Below are 16,800 nucleotides of genomic sequence, written 5' to 3'. Positions count from 1 at the left end.
GTCCCAGTTGATTCAACTTGAATCAGTGCAAACAATCTTCAGACACTTACCAGGTTTAATCTGTCCACAGTCATGTGCTGGGCCACTGCTGTCTACGTTGTTGACAAAAATGCCATCGTTCTCATTGCCGCAGATACCGAAGCCGAGTCCTGCGCTGCCCGCTCCTTGCAGAGGGACGGAAACGGTTGGGGGGTCCTGCAAGTATAAATTGAGTTGCAACATGAGATAAAAATGAATTGAGCTGTTCATCAAAGTGAAACCTTCAACCTGGAGTTAAAAGGATTGTAAAAAGAAAAGGATTGTATTGCAGGAAGAGTTTTACTCGACATTTTGTTAAAGGTCACCTATTAAACTGAGCTAAACAGGCCTGAGACTGCTATATGCATGAGACTCTGGTGAGTTTGGCTCAGATCATTCAGGCTTGTAAACCTGATTCAGACGATGTTTTTATCAAGCTTGTACCGGAACTGGTCTCAATCAATATTTAACAAGCACGTGGTAGAGTAATCAGGGAATCATAAAAGAGTTAACTAACTTGAACCATCATTGATTCTATATTCTATATATTCATACATTCATTGATCAATCCAAATAGGGTCAATGATCTTTATCTTCAGTAAACATGTACCCCAGACAGAGCTTTGAAATACTCAAGTGGGAACAAACAGCAGAAAGGACACATCATGAGAGGCCGCCATTATTCCTCAAATTAATTTCTAAACAGGGAATGTTTGATCAACTAGGCCGGTGTGCAGTTCTGGGACCACACCATATGTATAATTTAAAACACACACTGACTCTTCTTTTGGTCTGCTCTGCCATCATTTTAAAGGAAGACTATAGGCAGGAGTCAGGTGGGCCACATTAAGTTTCACTTAATTGGCCAATAGGTGTCTCTACTGTCTCAGTCCATCAGCACTATTCATGCAAGATTACCATGCCCTAAGATATTCATCACTACCAGTTCGTAAAACCAGATCCAAAAATCCACCTTGCCTGAAGCCACCAACTGGATCACCTGGATCACCTACATGGAAGTTTCTATCAATATTTTTCAATACATTTTATCATAAAAGTCTAACAATATCAAGATAAGATATGGCTGAATAACAGCTTTAAGTATTTGTGCAAAGTACATTTACCCCAATTAAGAGACACCGCACACGGGCCTGGTGATAAATATGATCCCAAGCTGAATGGCAGAGGTGCATTTCAAGTGTTAGAACTTCTGTGAAGCAGGAGACCACTCTCCATATTGTGGCAACCACAGTCTAATTGCTGCTTAAGGGCACCAGCAAAAAAACACCCCCTTTCCTGAACCTATAAACCCACACCAGCACACATCTAAATCAGCTTTCCTATAATGCAATAGCTTTCCATACATTTTCAAAAGCTCTGTTCTACACCCAGAATGTACACGTATTATTATACAAACTTGTTTCAAACAAGTATTCAAGAATATGATTTAAGAAGTTACGCATACTTAAGAAATCCTATGCCACATACTAGCCAGTCTGGTCAACAAACGGCCAGCAGACAGCCACGAGTTTGTCCATGAGTAACCGGCAGACCTCTCATAAACAACTCACTATTCAACTTATTTGGTAAGGACTTGTTAAAGTTACATTCTTGTTCATAAGAAATGTTTCTTTTAATTAGACAGACTTGATACAATATTAGCTGACAGGTATACACAGTTGTAACATGTGCATTGTAAATTTGTTTGGAACCCTTTGGCAATAGGTAAAAGTATTTCTCAGAAGTTTTAAAACATGTGCAAGTAGTAGCCAACAGAACTGCCACATATACAGTTTTTCTTCCCTGGAATCAGATGGTAAGGACATTCTGATTTGAAGCATTTCATTTAGGGCCTCATTACACCCAATACAGGCTAATGCCTCATGAGTTTGTGTTGAAGCCTGGATGAGCAATCATTACCTCCTTATTTCTTCAGGATGAATTTCTACACAACATGTCCAACAACAAGGCTATTTATAATCTGCATAGTACCAGCAGTTACAGCTTGTGGGCCTATTCATGAACCCAATAATACTTTTTTCAATATGTCCAATTATGCAATAAGACACAATAGCTGAATAATGACAACGATAATGTGTTAATTGGCGCAGATGATGAGCCAGAAATAAACAATTTATATCATTAAGAGCTTATTGAATATCATGTGTTGAAATATGTACCAGCTTTCATCAATGACAGGCCAGCATGTGACATGACATGCCATGTGGGCATGATCATTCAGCTGGGAACCTCAGCTGCACTGGACAATTGGAGATGCCAATTTATACCCAAAAACTTTCTCATGAATGGAAAGCCAAAAGCCATTCAAAAATGTTCTCCGTGAACATTGGCTAACCCAATCTATCCTGTCCACCCAATTATGTTATTCACCACAAAAGTCTTTTTTTTACCATCAGAACATTGAAACAACTTCAAAGCCATTCTTTACTGCTATACATGTATATGACTGTGGCCATACGTACAGGCTAAACCTTGGAAGGGCACGTACAATTCCAGTGATAGTTTGTTTTGTTCAACAGGCATGAAACAACAGGAATATAGCCAGTACGTTTGCTGTACACAGCTAAGGAAACACCTGTCAACTCTTGAAGCCTGATTTATTCTGTCTGCATGTTTCACAAATATGTTAATTCAATCAATGATGAGTTTCTGTTCATGAGAATCTGTTAAGCACAGAGCTCATCACTTGTTTTCCTCTTCCCATATTTAAGGGATTTGATCATAAAACAATCACACAAGGCAACATTTCATTGATCATGATTTACCCCAAAATATGATAAAACTTATCTTTTAATCCAAAGACAATCCCCGAGACATCAAAATCAAAACAGTTGGACAACCTTTCCTCCAACAAGTTGAGTTTAACAACAAAAGTCTTAATCAAACCATCAAAATCCTCCCAAGAAAATATTACCTTTGGTATGGACCCTTTTAGGCCAATGCGTGCCTGTGTTGTAGACCACACTATTCCAAGGCCATGGTCTCCATTCTCAACACTACATACTTCCTTAATTCCTAAACTAAACACTGACCAAAGTGAGTTGTTGAAAGGTGGGACTCCTTGATAAGAAATTAAACATAGAATAATGGAATGCACCACAATCCAAATACTGATAAACCAACATGAAATTCCTAAGAAATAGCAGGTATCCTGCTAATTGAATGGAAACTTACTTTACAACGTTTTTAGCCTCTAAACATCCTTGAGAAAGAGACAGACAAAGGACAACCAAATGCTACATGTAAAGAAGGACAAACGACAAAGATACGAGTTGCCTTGGAGTTCTTTTGAGAAGCTGCATAAAAGCAGAATAAATAGTGAACAGCTACTTGGTGAAATTAATTATCTGCTTTTTTTGCCCTTGAATAAAACACCAACGAAATTAAAAGGACACTCATCACTTTGTGACCCGAGATGTGATCTTCCTCGTAAAGATAACATGGATAATTAGTCGACATTGAAATGCACTGCCATTAATTGAAACTTGCTCTTAATTACTCCATTTTAACTTATTATGCCAGTCAAAGTTATGCCAATCCACACCCTAAGAAATATGTAACATCTGGAATATTACCATAGATGGGAAAAGCCAAGCAGCCAAGGCGGAATTGGACAATGATCCAAAGTGTGGGATGCAGTATTTTTTGAAACTGCACAAACTAAGAACCAGCGAAACTGATCATGTTGCCTTTGACATCTTGGTCTAGAATCATCATCATCATCATCATCATCATCATCAAAGCTGGTGTCTTGCACTAAGGCTCATACAGAAAACTGCTTTTGTTTATTTCCACAAACCATGAAATTTTCTTATTAAGAAGAATGGAAAACCAGTAATTACCGTCACAGCTCCACCTACACTTGCAAATAAATCCATGAAGCCAACGAAATGGTTATTAGTACGAAAGATTGAGTAGTCCCAATATGCTTGCAAGCGAAAGGCAAGATGTTCGAAATGATCTTTCCACAGGTCAAGTGGCACTAACTTGTAGCAATTCTAAATAACATTCCATGTCAATGAAGAGTCAATTCGGGCCTACATCACATCTACGCTGAGCACCATGGCCAAGCCCAGTCAAATAAAGAAATATTTGACCTCTGTGACACTGATATGCAAATCAACTACCGGTACAAGTTGGAAGTCAAAAGAATCTCAACCCCTGACAAGTGCTCGAACTACATTAGAGATATCCAAAAGAATTTTACAATAACTTTTATATTTAGGCTAGGTCTCTACAAGAAGCCTGCCAAAATAACATAATCTTTAGGCCTAATGTGAACAGAAAATCAATCAGACTATAACAAGTGATACTAGTACTCAATTCATAAAGTATAAGGGCACTCATAACTTGCATTACATTGGTGGTTTGTACACATACCAATAATCATGTACATGTACCACATTGCCTTTACTCACTAATTTGTATACTGCAAATTATTGAATGAAGTCAATTTTATGAATGTTGGACAAAGTTTTTATGAAAGTTGGACAATTTGAACATATTTCGACCCCAGATGTGCTTGCCATGTGCTGGCTCATTGCATCATGCTGTCTGTGTCAAAGGCAGGACCAACTTATTAGTTTTAAGGGCCTCCACAAACCCTGCTGCTTATTTAGGCCTAACCAACATGAAGAGTATGTAAATGAAAGAAATTACCCCAGATGTGCAGAAAAATATAATCTGACTTGAATCATTAGATTACATACTTTAACACGGTAAAACAACAGATGCTGGGAGGTTAAATTTCGTTATCCATAATTCTGGCAATCACATAGTGCTTGTTTTGTCCCCATATCTCACAGGCATAAATCAAACAACAAGAAGATGTTTTCTCATCGAAAGTTGTGCAATAGCAATGCCAATTTGATTTGATTTGAATCATTTCCAAGTGACTTGTGCTTGATAATGATACTGACTTATGTGGAGGCAGACCTCTACACATTGATTCATTGTAATGCGTTGACAATCCCCGATCTTGGCCCAAAACAGTGCCAAAGATCTATCATTTCAGATCGGGGATTGAAAATTCATTTCTGTAAAGACTTGTATACTAAACTACCTTGAGCAGAAACAAAATACAATCCACAAACATTCAAATTTCAAACAATGTCACTTCAAACAAACTTTGAACAAAAATCAAAATCAAAATGATAATATACATTTGAATGTGCAGATAGTGGTAGTGTACCCTATTCCAATACCCTAACATGGCCACAGACACACCTCAATCGACAGATCACAACTCTTTTAGAACTCCCTGAAAACTGTAGATTTTATCAGTGTAAATCAATAAAAAGTTTATCAAAAGTTTCAAAACTCACCAAAAAGCCCCGTACTTCCATTTTGAAAAGTTGAAATTAGCAAGAAAGTTGTTATATTCCTTTAGTAAGCTTCCATAATGTGCAGCTGGGAACCGTGAACATGTAAAAGGGAACCCCTTACAGACAAGCCTCTGCTTGAACTAATACTCCACACTGTGTGGCCTTCCTGATCTTGCATGCACTGCCAGTCAACAATAGCCAGTCTATTGTGAGCCAGGGTTTTTGGGAGCTGAGCTGAATCAGTGAATAACAGGGCTGCCCACGGAATACCATAGGCCTGTTGCAAAACAACCTATTGTGCCAGTGAACAGGCCGTGAATAGAGGGTGTTATGTAACCGCGACCAACACCGGGTTTAACTCCAAGGTTGAGTGGCTTGGGACAATTCACGTGTCGGCACTGGGAGTACAGCAACAAGTGCTTGTGTGCACTTGTGTGTCTCTCTCTCTGTGCGCAGACAGAGCCATTCCACAGGGAACTTTGGCACTTCCTTCCAAACACTGATTGCTCAAGGTCACTGACCAGCAGACTGAATGAAAGATACCTGTTTTTCACTTCACAGAACACTTTTGTCACAATCTGAATAGAGCTCAAAGAAAAAGACACCTTCTCAAATATGCAAACTGTCCAAGTGAGATTTTTAGTGTCTAGGCAAGAGATGTTCTTTGACGAATGTAGTACTAAGTTGTGTATATTAGGAAGAAACAAGAGTTTTAAAACCGAGTTTAAGGAACTTTGAGAGGTAGACAATGCTTTGAATGGTTGCATAAGGATTTTCACAATGCACAAGGAAGAAATTGGGTCCACTAATTATTATACCATTTCGTGCTATGTAATTCAATTACAATCTTTGAACGAACGCCATAGGGCTTTAAAACATAAGTTGCAAAAGATAGGCCTAAGGATTAGATAGAAACAAAGCGACGGAGAGCCATCACAAATACAAACCTGTTTCAATTTCATTCTCTTCACTGACAAATGGTGAAATTTTAACAGAGGCTGATTCTAATGTTCAGTAATTCTTCAAGAATGAGATCGACACAGATAGTTCTTGGTGAAAAGGCTACTTATCACTGATTTGTGGACTATTCATGACTAGAAAATACCAGATTTACATCAATGGAAACAGATGTATGACTCGGATATTGACATCAAAAGCCAGGAGATGGACTCAAAGTACAATATAATTTTTATCTGACGTAGATTAAAACTTGTTAAAATGTGATGTCCTCAAATTAGAGCCAGACACTAGGTATTAGTTGAGTGATTAATCTAAGCTTCATATTGTCATCTTGACAATGCTTGACCCGTCAACACACACCATAGAGGTGATATATAGCACATCCCAAAGTTTGCTCAACAATTTTCACGGGAATGTCAAGTACATGAAGATTAATCATGCAAACATGCCAAATATGTAGGCCCACGATAAATGATACATCTCTTGAGCTACTTTACCTCTCTTAAAGGCTTTTTTGATAATTTATGTATATTTATATTTCAGTATCATTATCACTTCATGTCATTTTATGTCTAGACAAAGTACCATGAATAGAATAACAAAGTGCTACACGAAAATGAACTGATGGACCATTGCATCAACAATATTTCAAGCTGATTTCTTGACAACTATCAGGTTTCTATCAAAGTGGTACAACATTCAATACAGGCAATGTGATTTATCTTAGCAGGATTGCCCCCGCCTGCACACTAGGGCTTCAAATACTGGAACAGAAGTTAAGAAGGGAAAGCTGGTTCCAAGCTTCAAGAGGTTAGAAGATTCTTACCATGGTCTGCAGTTTCGGAAGCTCAAAATAACCAAATGAATGTGAATCGAGACAAAGATGACAAAGTCAAGTCAAGAGGGTTTTCTTCGACAGCAAGTTTAAGCCTGCCTGACTTAGGATACACAAATCTTTCTGACCTAGAACATGCAGAATGTGGATCCCAGAGAGCCCACAACAAGTCAAATTGACCATGACAGAGTGATTATCAAGATTAAGACTAAAATTGGCCGCTTCCTCTGACCGACCACTGCAAGACTAGTACGGGACGTCATTGAATAAAAACTGACTTACCAAAGTTAACCTGACAGGCATTTTTTAAAGGCCTAATAATCAGTACCACTCTTGGGTTTTATTTGAAGTCTGTCCATGAGTGAACGAAATGATTCAAGCAACAAAATTTGATGGAGAACATTGCAACCAGATCAGTTCCCCAAACAATCCTACTTTCAGGAAAGAAGTAATCCAAAGGTATTTTGAAACTTCAGCTTATCCTGTGTTGTTGTGTCATCAGCACTTCCGAACAACTTCTGATGCGACCTTGAGATCTTTAGCACTGCCACCGCCCTGCTCTCCTGCTGGTGTGCGAGATCTGCCTCAGGGTGTGAGGGGTGAAACGGTCACCATCGAAACAGCATTCAGGAGAATCAGGGTCTATTCCTGTCTGGGTTTTGGAACTATTCTCAATTGGAAGCTATTAATAACCATAGAAGCTATTGAAATATCAAATTGTATGGTTGTGGTGTCTAGAGATCTTGAGACATTCCATGACTAGGGGTAGAAGGTTGACGTCTTCAAGAAGGGCCTTTCACATTCCCTTCACTTCAAAATATTGATACAGAGTCAACCATTTTGAAAATAATGTTGTCATTCTTTTCAAATATTTGTGACCAACCACGGCCAAATGAGTCGCATGTCGCACAGAAGATGAGCCTAAAATGACACCTGGACATAATAGAAGAAATTGATATACTCAGATTTCACAAAAGGCAGACAATAGTGAAATGAACAACCAGTCCGTCTCAACCTGTCAAGCTAGGAGCGACATGCGACTCATTTTGCCATGGCGGGTCACATTTTGCAATTTGGAATGGGTTAATAGCAAAAGGTCAAGTAATTCATCATTGGCCCAACATGATGCCATGCTAGAAACCACAGTGAATTAGTGTGATGAGCTTTGAGCTTGACAAAACTTGCTTTGAGCTCGGCAAACAGCAAGAACCCTTAAGACAACTTTGGCTCCTAATCCTTGTCCAAACACATCAGTATTTGACACGTCACCGACTGAGGCAGAGTGTTGGTTCTCTGGATCATCCACTGATGCCTCCCCATTGTCATCTTGGATTTGATCAAGACGCAAACCCTTCTTCATAGTTACTCTCTGCCTTGGAGCCTTTGCATTACTTGTTGAGAAATTTTCCTTGGTTTTGAGACGTGAAGAAACTCGTTCGTCGTAGACACAAGGCTTTGAGATTACAGTCCTACTATCAAAGAAGTCCTGCCTTTAAGCATCTCGACACACAAGGCTTTGAGAAGGCAAAAGTCTGTTCAACAAGCAAAGGGACGGGATTGGACTAATTCGGGTAAAATGATCTGTAAGGTGGGGCTTTTGGACTAGATGCATTCATCCTTTCCTTGGGTCTCCCTGCATCACATGTGACTGGCTGAGAAATGCTCATCGAATGCAATAAACGGTTTGCTATGTGACCGGTCAAGTACATCGAGAAGGGCCTTATGGCAAAATAGCTTCCAAATCCAGTAGTATGCATATGCCTACTAAGTTTAGTAATATCAGGACTATGTACTGGCACTTTTTTATAACATTTAACAAAACCAAACTGCACCAGGCAGTAAAGCAGAAAGCACTGAGAAAGCCTGAATGCATAAAAACAATAAGTTGCTTAAAATCATCATAAGTGTAGTTCAAATATGCTTAAACCTGACCAAACACTAGGCAATTATGTTACGTTTCGCCAAAAAAAGGAGGTCCATGCATATTATGTACACATACACTTATATGTGAAAAAAGAAATTCATTGGTTCAAGTTGACTGTGACAGACCTCATTTATCTCCCAAACTATGCAACCCCATTACCCATGAAGACTCTATTAACCCCCTAGTTCCAACCCTTCTTTAAGGGAACAGAAGACAAGAATTTGGTTAGAGAGAATGTTAGCACTCCAATCAGCCTTATGCTTGAAAAGCTATCTGATATGCTGTAGGATAACAAAATTATAAAACAGGCATTTCTATTGCATCATTTGGTTTGTAACAGGTTGCTTACACAGCTGAGTCATCGCTGCTAGGCCATTTGAAATTATTCACTTTCTTCAGCTTTTAGCCAGAGGTACAGCTTCTTTCTTTACAAGGGCCTGACTTGTCTGACCACCAGGGTTGGACTCATAAGTTTCCTGCCCACAGTGTGCAAAGGGTTAAGGACAACCCCACATAGTCTACACACAAAGAAAAATGGCTCAGACGAAAAAGTGAAAAGACTTGGCAAGGCACAGGGGCCTAGATTTGAGGTCAACATTTTGGGAGCAGCAGCCAATCTGAATGCCAAAGAATTTGACCAAATGACCCCAGTGACCCATTGACAGCCAACTCAACTTGTGATAAGAGATGACTCTCCTCAGTTGCCTATACTATGACAGTGACTATGACCAAGGATACAACCGACCCTACTCACAAAATGAAGTTCAAAGATAATTGACATTTTCATAAAACATTCAACACTTAGAATACAATCAAAACTGGCATGACTCTGGTCGTTGCCAGAAACTTTGATCAAGTATTCGACTTAAGTGTTTACGTCTAATCTGTAATCATTGACTGTTGCCCAACTGGGACAGGTTGCAGCAGACCTCACGTCACAATTGTATATGACTAATCGATTATTTATTGATTACTATGCATATTTGGCACTTGACCAATGAGAAGTGTGCCTGTTAGTCAATTAAAAGCCCTTGAGTCAAGGTAAGTATAAAATCTGGGAGTCTCGTAAACATGATTTTCAGATAGTGATGCAACCTGCTCTCTGCACAGGATACCTCTTTTTGGCCATAAAAGGGACTATTTTTCTCCACCTTACTATTCTGTATGTAGAACTAGGCAATTTTTAAGAAAGATGGCACAATTGCAATCAAAATGCTTCATTGCAGTCACGTGTTATGTAATAAAATTGCCTCTTGTGCTATGATTTTCTTTCATGACCTATGTCTGGGACAAGGTCATCATTTGAGGTCTGTCTGTCAATACGAGAGTCAATCCACATGTTAGACTTTAGACCTACTAACAGCATTGGGTCTGGTGTAAAAGTTTCAATTTTCTAATATATCACTAATCACTTGTCAGACATACATTTCATTTCAATGTCATTAATCAGCTAATCCGGTTGTCTTATCTTTCAGACTTGACACCAAGGACCTTTCAATAAAGTCTGGCATCTGATTCAGTGCTTTAATGCCTGCTGTCCCGGAATGACCGGGTACTTTTCACAAATGTTATATTTTCACAATTTGAGAGGCAAAGATTTCAATTCTAATAATAAGATTCTTGGTCAGCAACATGAAATTTTGTTGATAAGCTGTCAACTGAAAATGAGTAAATTTGCCTAGTTTTGATGTTGCAAACCCTTCCTAGTTTCCATTAGTTTGTGCCTCAATTAATCTTTGAAACAAATGCTGAAAGAAGAAAGCAATGAAGAAGATATTTGAACCCATGAATGAATCTAGCACTCTTAACATATGATTTATGCATGGTTATGGTCATTTTTTGGACTGGTTCAAATTTTTGAAATCTGACTTTACTCAAAAGGTCAAAAAACATATACTTCATTTAACTTCCCATGAATAGCTCGCATGATAAGAGGGTATAATAATGGAAATAGATTAAACTGTTTGGTGCAAATGTCCTTGAACCATTCACTTGAAGTTCAACCTACGTAAATTCTTTAGAATGGCTACCTTCGATTGCATAATCACATATACGCGCCATTAGGCCATCTGCCCACACACCGGTAAAGCCAGCAGGCACTACAAAAACCAATCCGGCTTGCAGACAGAAAATAATTTTTTTCTCATTCAAAGTAATCTCAAAGGAACTAAATCTATTTTGAACTGGTCAATAAGTTGACCTCCCACCAGTTTTTCTTAACAACATACAACTCTTATATTGATGCAATCAAGATAAAGTCATACTTGCCCATGTCTGTTGGACAGACAAACTTACAACGTCACCAATCGAGTTGGCTAGATCTAAATCAGCATCAGAGATGCACGTAAGGAGACCATCAACAGATCACTTACCAATAGTCCGAAAGAGTCACTAGCTGAGCCCCCGACTCCAAGGTTTGCTGAGCCTGCACCCTGAAGTAGATCAGTCTGCAAAATGCAAAAAAATTGATAAATTGATAAAGAAATTGATAAATAAGTGATATTCTGTGGGAACCAGATCATCCAGTTGGAGGACATAAAGGTGCTGGCAGCGAAAATTTTCCCAATTGAGCAAGTAAAATCCATGAGAAATACTGCGATAAGTTACTCAATTTTAGAAAGTTGTGGAAAACAAGCATTGCACCAACAAACCTTTTTTGAAAAAGAGTACTTGTCTCCCAGTTTCAAGTCAAGCAATGACAAAATTCTCACAGATGAAAATCTCCAGTATACTGATATGGCCAAGACTTCACTGATAAGTGATACAATAAAAGGCCATAGACATGCTCAGATACCCCATTTAGTGCCTGCGCACTCCACTCGAAATTTTTTATAACACCAAAAGTTTAATATTTAAAGGACGAGTAGTTTGAGTTGCTGCCACAGACCAGAGCTCATGTGTAGTGCATAGTTCAAGTTCCTGTGCAGATGGCGCGCTAGCGATACATTCAAAAGTGGAATGTTTGTACATTTCCTGATGCATCCAAGGAGCACCCTCTGTTAGTTGCATAACTGTTGCAGGGTTGACAGAGGAGGGCACATTGGGTACAAGGAACCCCCACTTTAGTCTCAATCAAAGGACACACACCAACAGTCCAGTCATGTTGGTATCCCGATATCAACACCAACAAGTATATCCTTGTCTGCGGTCATGATAAATTGACTTTTTGAAATTTTTTATGTACATTAGGTCAGGTTCAGTTTGATAATCTTTGGAGTATCAAACATAAATCTATTTCAAGGGCCATTTGAACTTTTTCAAAGGAAATCTAAACTAGTCTTTTTTACCCTTGAGAAGTTGGATGACTCACTGACATCAAAAATATGTTTGGTCGAGACTGGCTGCACAGACATTCGGACATTTGGCAGTACCCTTTTTTCACAGGCCGTCTGACCACTGTGACTTTTGCTGGCCCTTTGCACATGCAGGAGCAGGAAGGGTTGGTAGTTCGTCTCATGTCCTGACCCCAACCCTTCTCAGAGATTCCTTGCATGCATGCACATAACTCGTGACCAATGGAGACGAGAACTGGACAACGGATTATAGAGAGTGTCTCAATTAGGCAATTGGTGTACAAGGGCCGCTAGGCCCATGGTGAGCTACAGAATTGCCTGGCCTTTTATTACTGTTCAGTCGATCGCTTTGACATAATACAGGAAGTACGAGTAATTGCTTAGGAAACCAAACAAGTAGAGTTTGTCCCCAAAGTGCCAGATATTTATTTGGAAGAAAAGCACGGATAGTAGGATGTGATTGGGCGTGGCAATATCTTGACACTAGGTGGCAGTATGTGACAGTAAGTGTTGATCCCTTACTTGACAAACCAAGGGGTCTCAAGTAATAGTAAAAAGTGTCCAGCGAACACGAACTGCCTTGCGAATGTATGCTACATGAAACTGCTTTACACAAGGATAATTTATTGTTATTGCACTGACATCTGCCCCTCCCTCTTAACCCAGATCTGCTGTTTGTTGGCAAATTACTGATCTCGTCTCAGAAGGTTTTGGAATGGGTTTTTGAAGGGTTTTTTAAAGAGCTATCACGTTTTTTAATTACATGTATTGAATTCTGAACTTCACCAGGCCCTCTAAGAAAATGGCACCGCCAATGAGGGATTCTCACATTCTGAACATTGAGGATATGCAATAGAAGTTTCAAATGTTTGGGATATCCCCCATTTGACATGTCCAAGGACAATTGCCCAGTCATTAAGGGCCATTTACCAAAGGGAACAATAGACCCTTCCCCATTAACAACTACTTCAAAACCAATAAAGCTCCGTCAGGTTTGCAAATACTAAAACAAGTACTATTGTCCGTTCTCTGATGCAATGTGCTTGGAAGAGCAACCCTACGTAATATCAATTAGGAAGGTTCACATTCTACTGGCCTACTCATGAAATGAGAAGAACTTTGTGGAAGTCTGCTCAAAACTACTTTGATTGCTGGTCAATACCACATAAAAGCACTTTTGGGCTTGGTGAAGCAAGAAGTAGTAAATAAAGGAGGCTGTTGAACTTTCGTACTTCCTTATCACTGCTTTGACCACTTACCCCCGAGACTGTCCCTCTGCTTCCAATTTGTGCTGCTGTGCCTGTCAGAAGAAAAGAATGAAGATAGTTATAGTTGATTTCTCATAATGTACAATTTCGAGGGTTTGTCAACAAGAAAGAACAACACAAGTTCTCTTTCACTTTGAAGTATTGAGTACTCACTTTTATGAAATCTGAAACAGACTTCCTATGGATTGTGAGAGACATCCCAAAATGTTTGGGTCCTGGATGCCAACGTCTAACAGATACGCCCCCTGCAGCAAACTATCTTTGTGTCAGTCCAGCACAATCTCGGATGCCACACCACTCACCCTCCTCCTTGGACAGCAGCCTACCATGTAGACAACTGAAGTCAAAGCATGTGGTGATGATGACAATCACCAAAAGATCTCTAAAAGGTTCTCTTACCATTTTCTACTTCTCCTCTAATGCCAATTTTTGCACTTGTGTCCTCTGAGTAGGCGTTGTTCTCTAAGCCTACATTGGCTTCTAGTTTGACTCCTGCAAAGACACAATTATCACCAGAAGTTAGTTGAATATCTAATATTTATTAACATTATTTCCAATTCTAATCATTTTAAGTTAGACAAAGAGTTCAAACTGACTGCAGCTTCAGCAACACTTGTTTTGTTCATGGAGACCAAAAGTTCAAATGAGTGCAGCTTCAGCAACACTTGTTTTATTCATGGAGACCAAGAGGTCAGCTTGAGTGCAGCTTCAGCAACACTTGCTTTATTCATGGAGACCAAGAGGTCAGCTTGAGTGCAGCTTCAGCAACACTTGCTTTATTCATGGAGACCAAGAGGTCAGCTTGAGTGCAGCTTCAGCAACACTTGTTTTGCTCCTGAAGGCCAAGAGGTCATATTGAATACAGTTTCAGCAACATTGTTTTGATGGATAGAACCATCTCCTGGTTATTTCAAGTATCTCCCTGACCTATGCTATCACTGATGATTGCCAAAACTATCAATAAAGCAGTTCAAGACACTTGAAAGGTACACAAGCCCTTCAAAGTTATTACAGGTGAATATAGGGCCTACCAGTCCAGACCTACACCTGCCAGGAAGCTATCACTTTGTTGGTGTATCAGGCTCTTGACATTTGGTTATTGCCATGCTGGATATATTATAATAAATAAGTCTTGGTTCCACTACAGGGTTTAGATCCGTTTCTATCGCATCCGCATCAGGTCCGAACTTAGCTTAGTCCTGACTAACGAATGTGGTGCAGTTCGACTACAGGATTGGTAAGTTAACAGGTACGGCTACAGGCGGCGCCACTCTATGCGTGTTAGGTGTTGTTTTGACAGAACCAACACTTCCGCTCATGCGCAATACGTTCACATTGACACGCCACCTGTAGCCGTACTTAGTAACTTGATCTTAATCCGGACTAATGCGGTTCCATTACAGGTAATTTCTGCTTTAGATCCGGGTCTATTCTAAGTTCGGCTTAAATCCGCTTGTCCTATCCGCACTTAATAAGACCGCTCTTAGTGAGAGCCGGACTTGTTTAGTCCGGACTAGCTGTAATGGAATCACAACTAATTCGGATGTAGTCCGCACTTTCCTGTAGTGGAACCGCAACTGTAGTGTATTATGGCAATAGCTTACTAATGATTATTACTCATCATCACCAGAAAAACCCCGTATCTGAAAACCATTAAAACAGGCAAATGACCGAAGAGATGCGGGTATGCATGACTTTGTTCTTGGCCTGGTACATAGTCATAGGACACTTTTTTGTCCCCTCAAAGACCTCGGTCTATAATGTTTGTACAGGCTGGTCATTATTGGTTCACTTCATAACACAAGTAAAAAAAGATAATGTTAGCCTATCACTTTTTCATCTTCCTGACACTGTAACAGGAGTTTTGATCCAAAAATGTTCTTTTCCTGAGAAAATTTAAGTCCACAATCCAACAGGCCTGTGATGACAGACCTGAATATCCTGGTGCCTTCTCATTCTACCGAATCATTTTTTGCTTTTTCTCGACCAAAAAACTTATTCACAATTTTCAAAAACAATGTTGTTACACAGTTCATGTGCTCCCATCGATTTTCTCACATCAATACTGATTTACCTGGAAATGAGTTACATAATCCAAGGTGAGTGGTTCTCTAAGAATAGTACACCAATCAACAACAAGGTCATGAATTATATAGTCCAGGTTGTTCAAGGTTAATAAGTCAGCCAACGTGCAAGTCAGCCAAGAAGCGTTAATTTTTGTATAATTTGGTGAAATGAACATGATATTTTTGAATAATTCAAAAGAAAATGTTAAATGTATTCAAAACGTCATTGTGAGCCGTGGCTTTATTATGTAGCAGGTTCTGGGCAAATTGAACCAATCTGACCATTCTAATTGGCTTTTTCGTTGTTGCTGCCTCTTTTAAGTGGACAATTGGCAGCATCTCACATAGAATTGGGAGTGCTCAGCGGTGGTGTAAGGAGAGACGAAATGACTGACCCCCCCCCGAATCCTACAACCACCACCGGGATTTCAACATGGATTCAGATTTGAACACAGAATATTGGCCTGGTTTTTATGAGTAGTGTGGCCTAACCAGAATGAAGCAAACTGAAGGCAACAGCAGCAAAGGACACCTTCGAAGAAATCCAGTCCACCACGGCGCTACTGACCCTAGTGTCTAAAATCAGTCCGTTACTCTGTATGAGAAATTTACCCTGACTTACCTTCGTCCATGCCAATGTTCAATTTATCCATACTAGTATTGCCTAACTCTTACAAAACCAGAAGATGATCTAGGAGGAGTCGGAAAGTTGCGAAAAACCTCCTTGACACTTTTCTCGAAAATGTAAATGTTCTAGTATCTCCACTGAACTTTATCGTTACAGGATATAGAAAACGCACAGCAAAAAATTGGTATATCATAGTACTAGGGAATTACAATGAAAAGTAACTGCCCCCAGTACTAAGTCACTTTTGGCTCATTAGTGAAAATCTGCAGGGTTCAGTCTATGGTCAGCATGGTGGAGCCTCGGTGTGGAAGCCAGTTGAAGCACACAGATTACAAACCACCCAATATAAAGCCTGAAACAACAGCCTTGTGGTAGTTGTAACTCCTTTTGAGAAGGCACCAAGATATCTGATATGTTTCTGAAGAAGGGCCAAATATTTTGTGCATGATCTGACTTACCTAGG

General features: G+C 39.6%; 1 protein-coding gene across 1 annotated transcript in view; it reads right to left on the bottom strand.

Moving 5' to 3' along the window:
- The window catches only part of LOC135484606 (neuroblast differentiation-associated protein AHNAK-like), a 38,390-nt gene extending 22,028 nt beyond the window's left edge, over positions 1-16,362 (bottom strand). The window contains exons 1-5 of the mRNA XM_064766239.1: positions 16,332-16,362; positions 14,043-14,135; positions 13,635-13,675; positions 11,455-11,529; positions 51-195 (exon numbers count right to left, since the gene is read on the bottom strand). Coding sequence (XP_064622309.1) covers positions 51-195; positions 11,455-11,529; positions 13,635-13,675; positions 14,043-14,135; positions 16,332-16,362 — 385 coding nt within the window. The remainder of the gene's footprint in view (positions 1-50; positions 196-11,454; positions 11,530-13,634; positions 13,676-14,042; positions 14,136-16,331) is intronic.
- Between the last annotated feature and the right edge of the window lie 438 nt (positions 16,363-16,800).

Source organism: Lineus longissimus, chromosome 3, assembly GCF_910592395.1.
Source record: "Lineus longissimus chromosome 3, tnLinLong1.2, whole genome shotgun sequence".
NCBI classification, from domain to species: Eukaryota; Metazoa; Nemertea; class Pilidiophora; order Heteronemertea; family Lineidae; genus Lineus; species Lineus longissimus.
The sequence above is the reverse complement of the archived record's forward strand: the minus strand, read 5'-3'. Positions and strand labels throughout refer to the sequence as shown.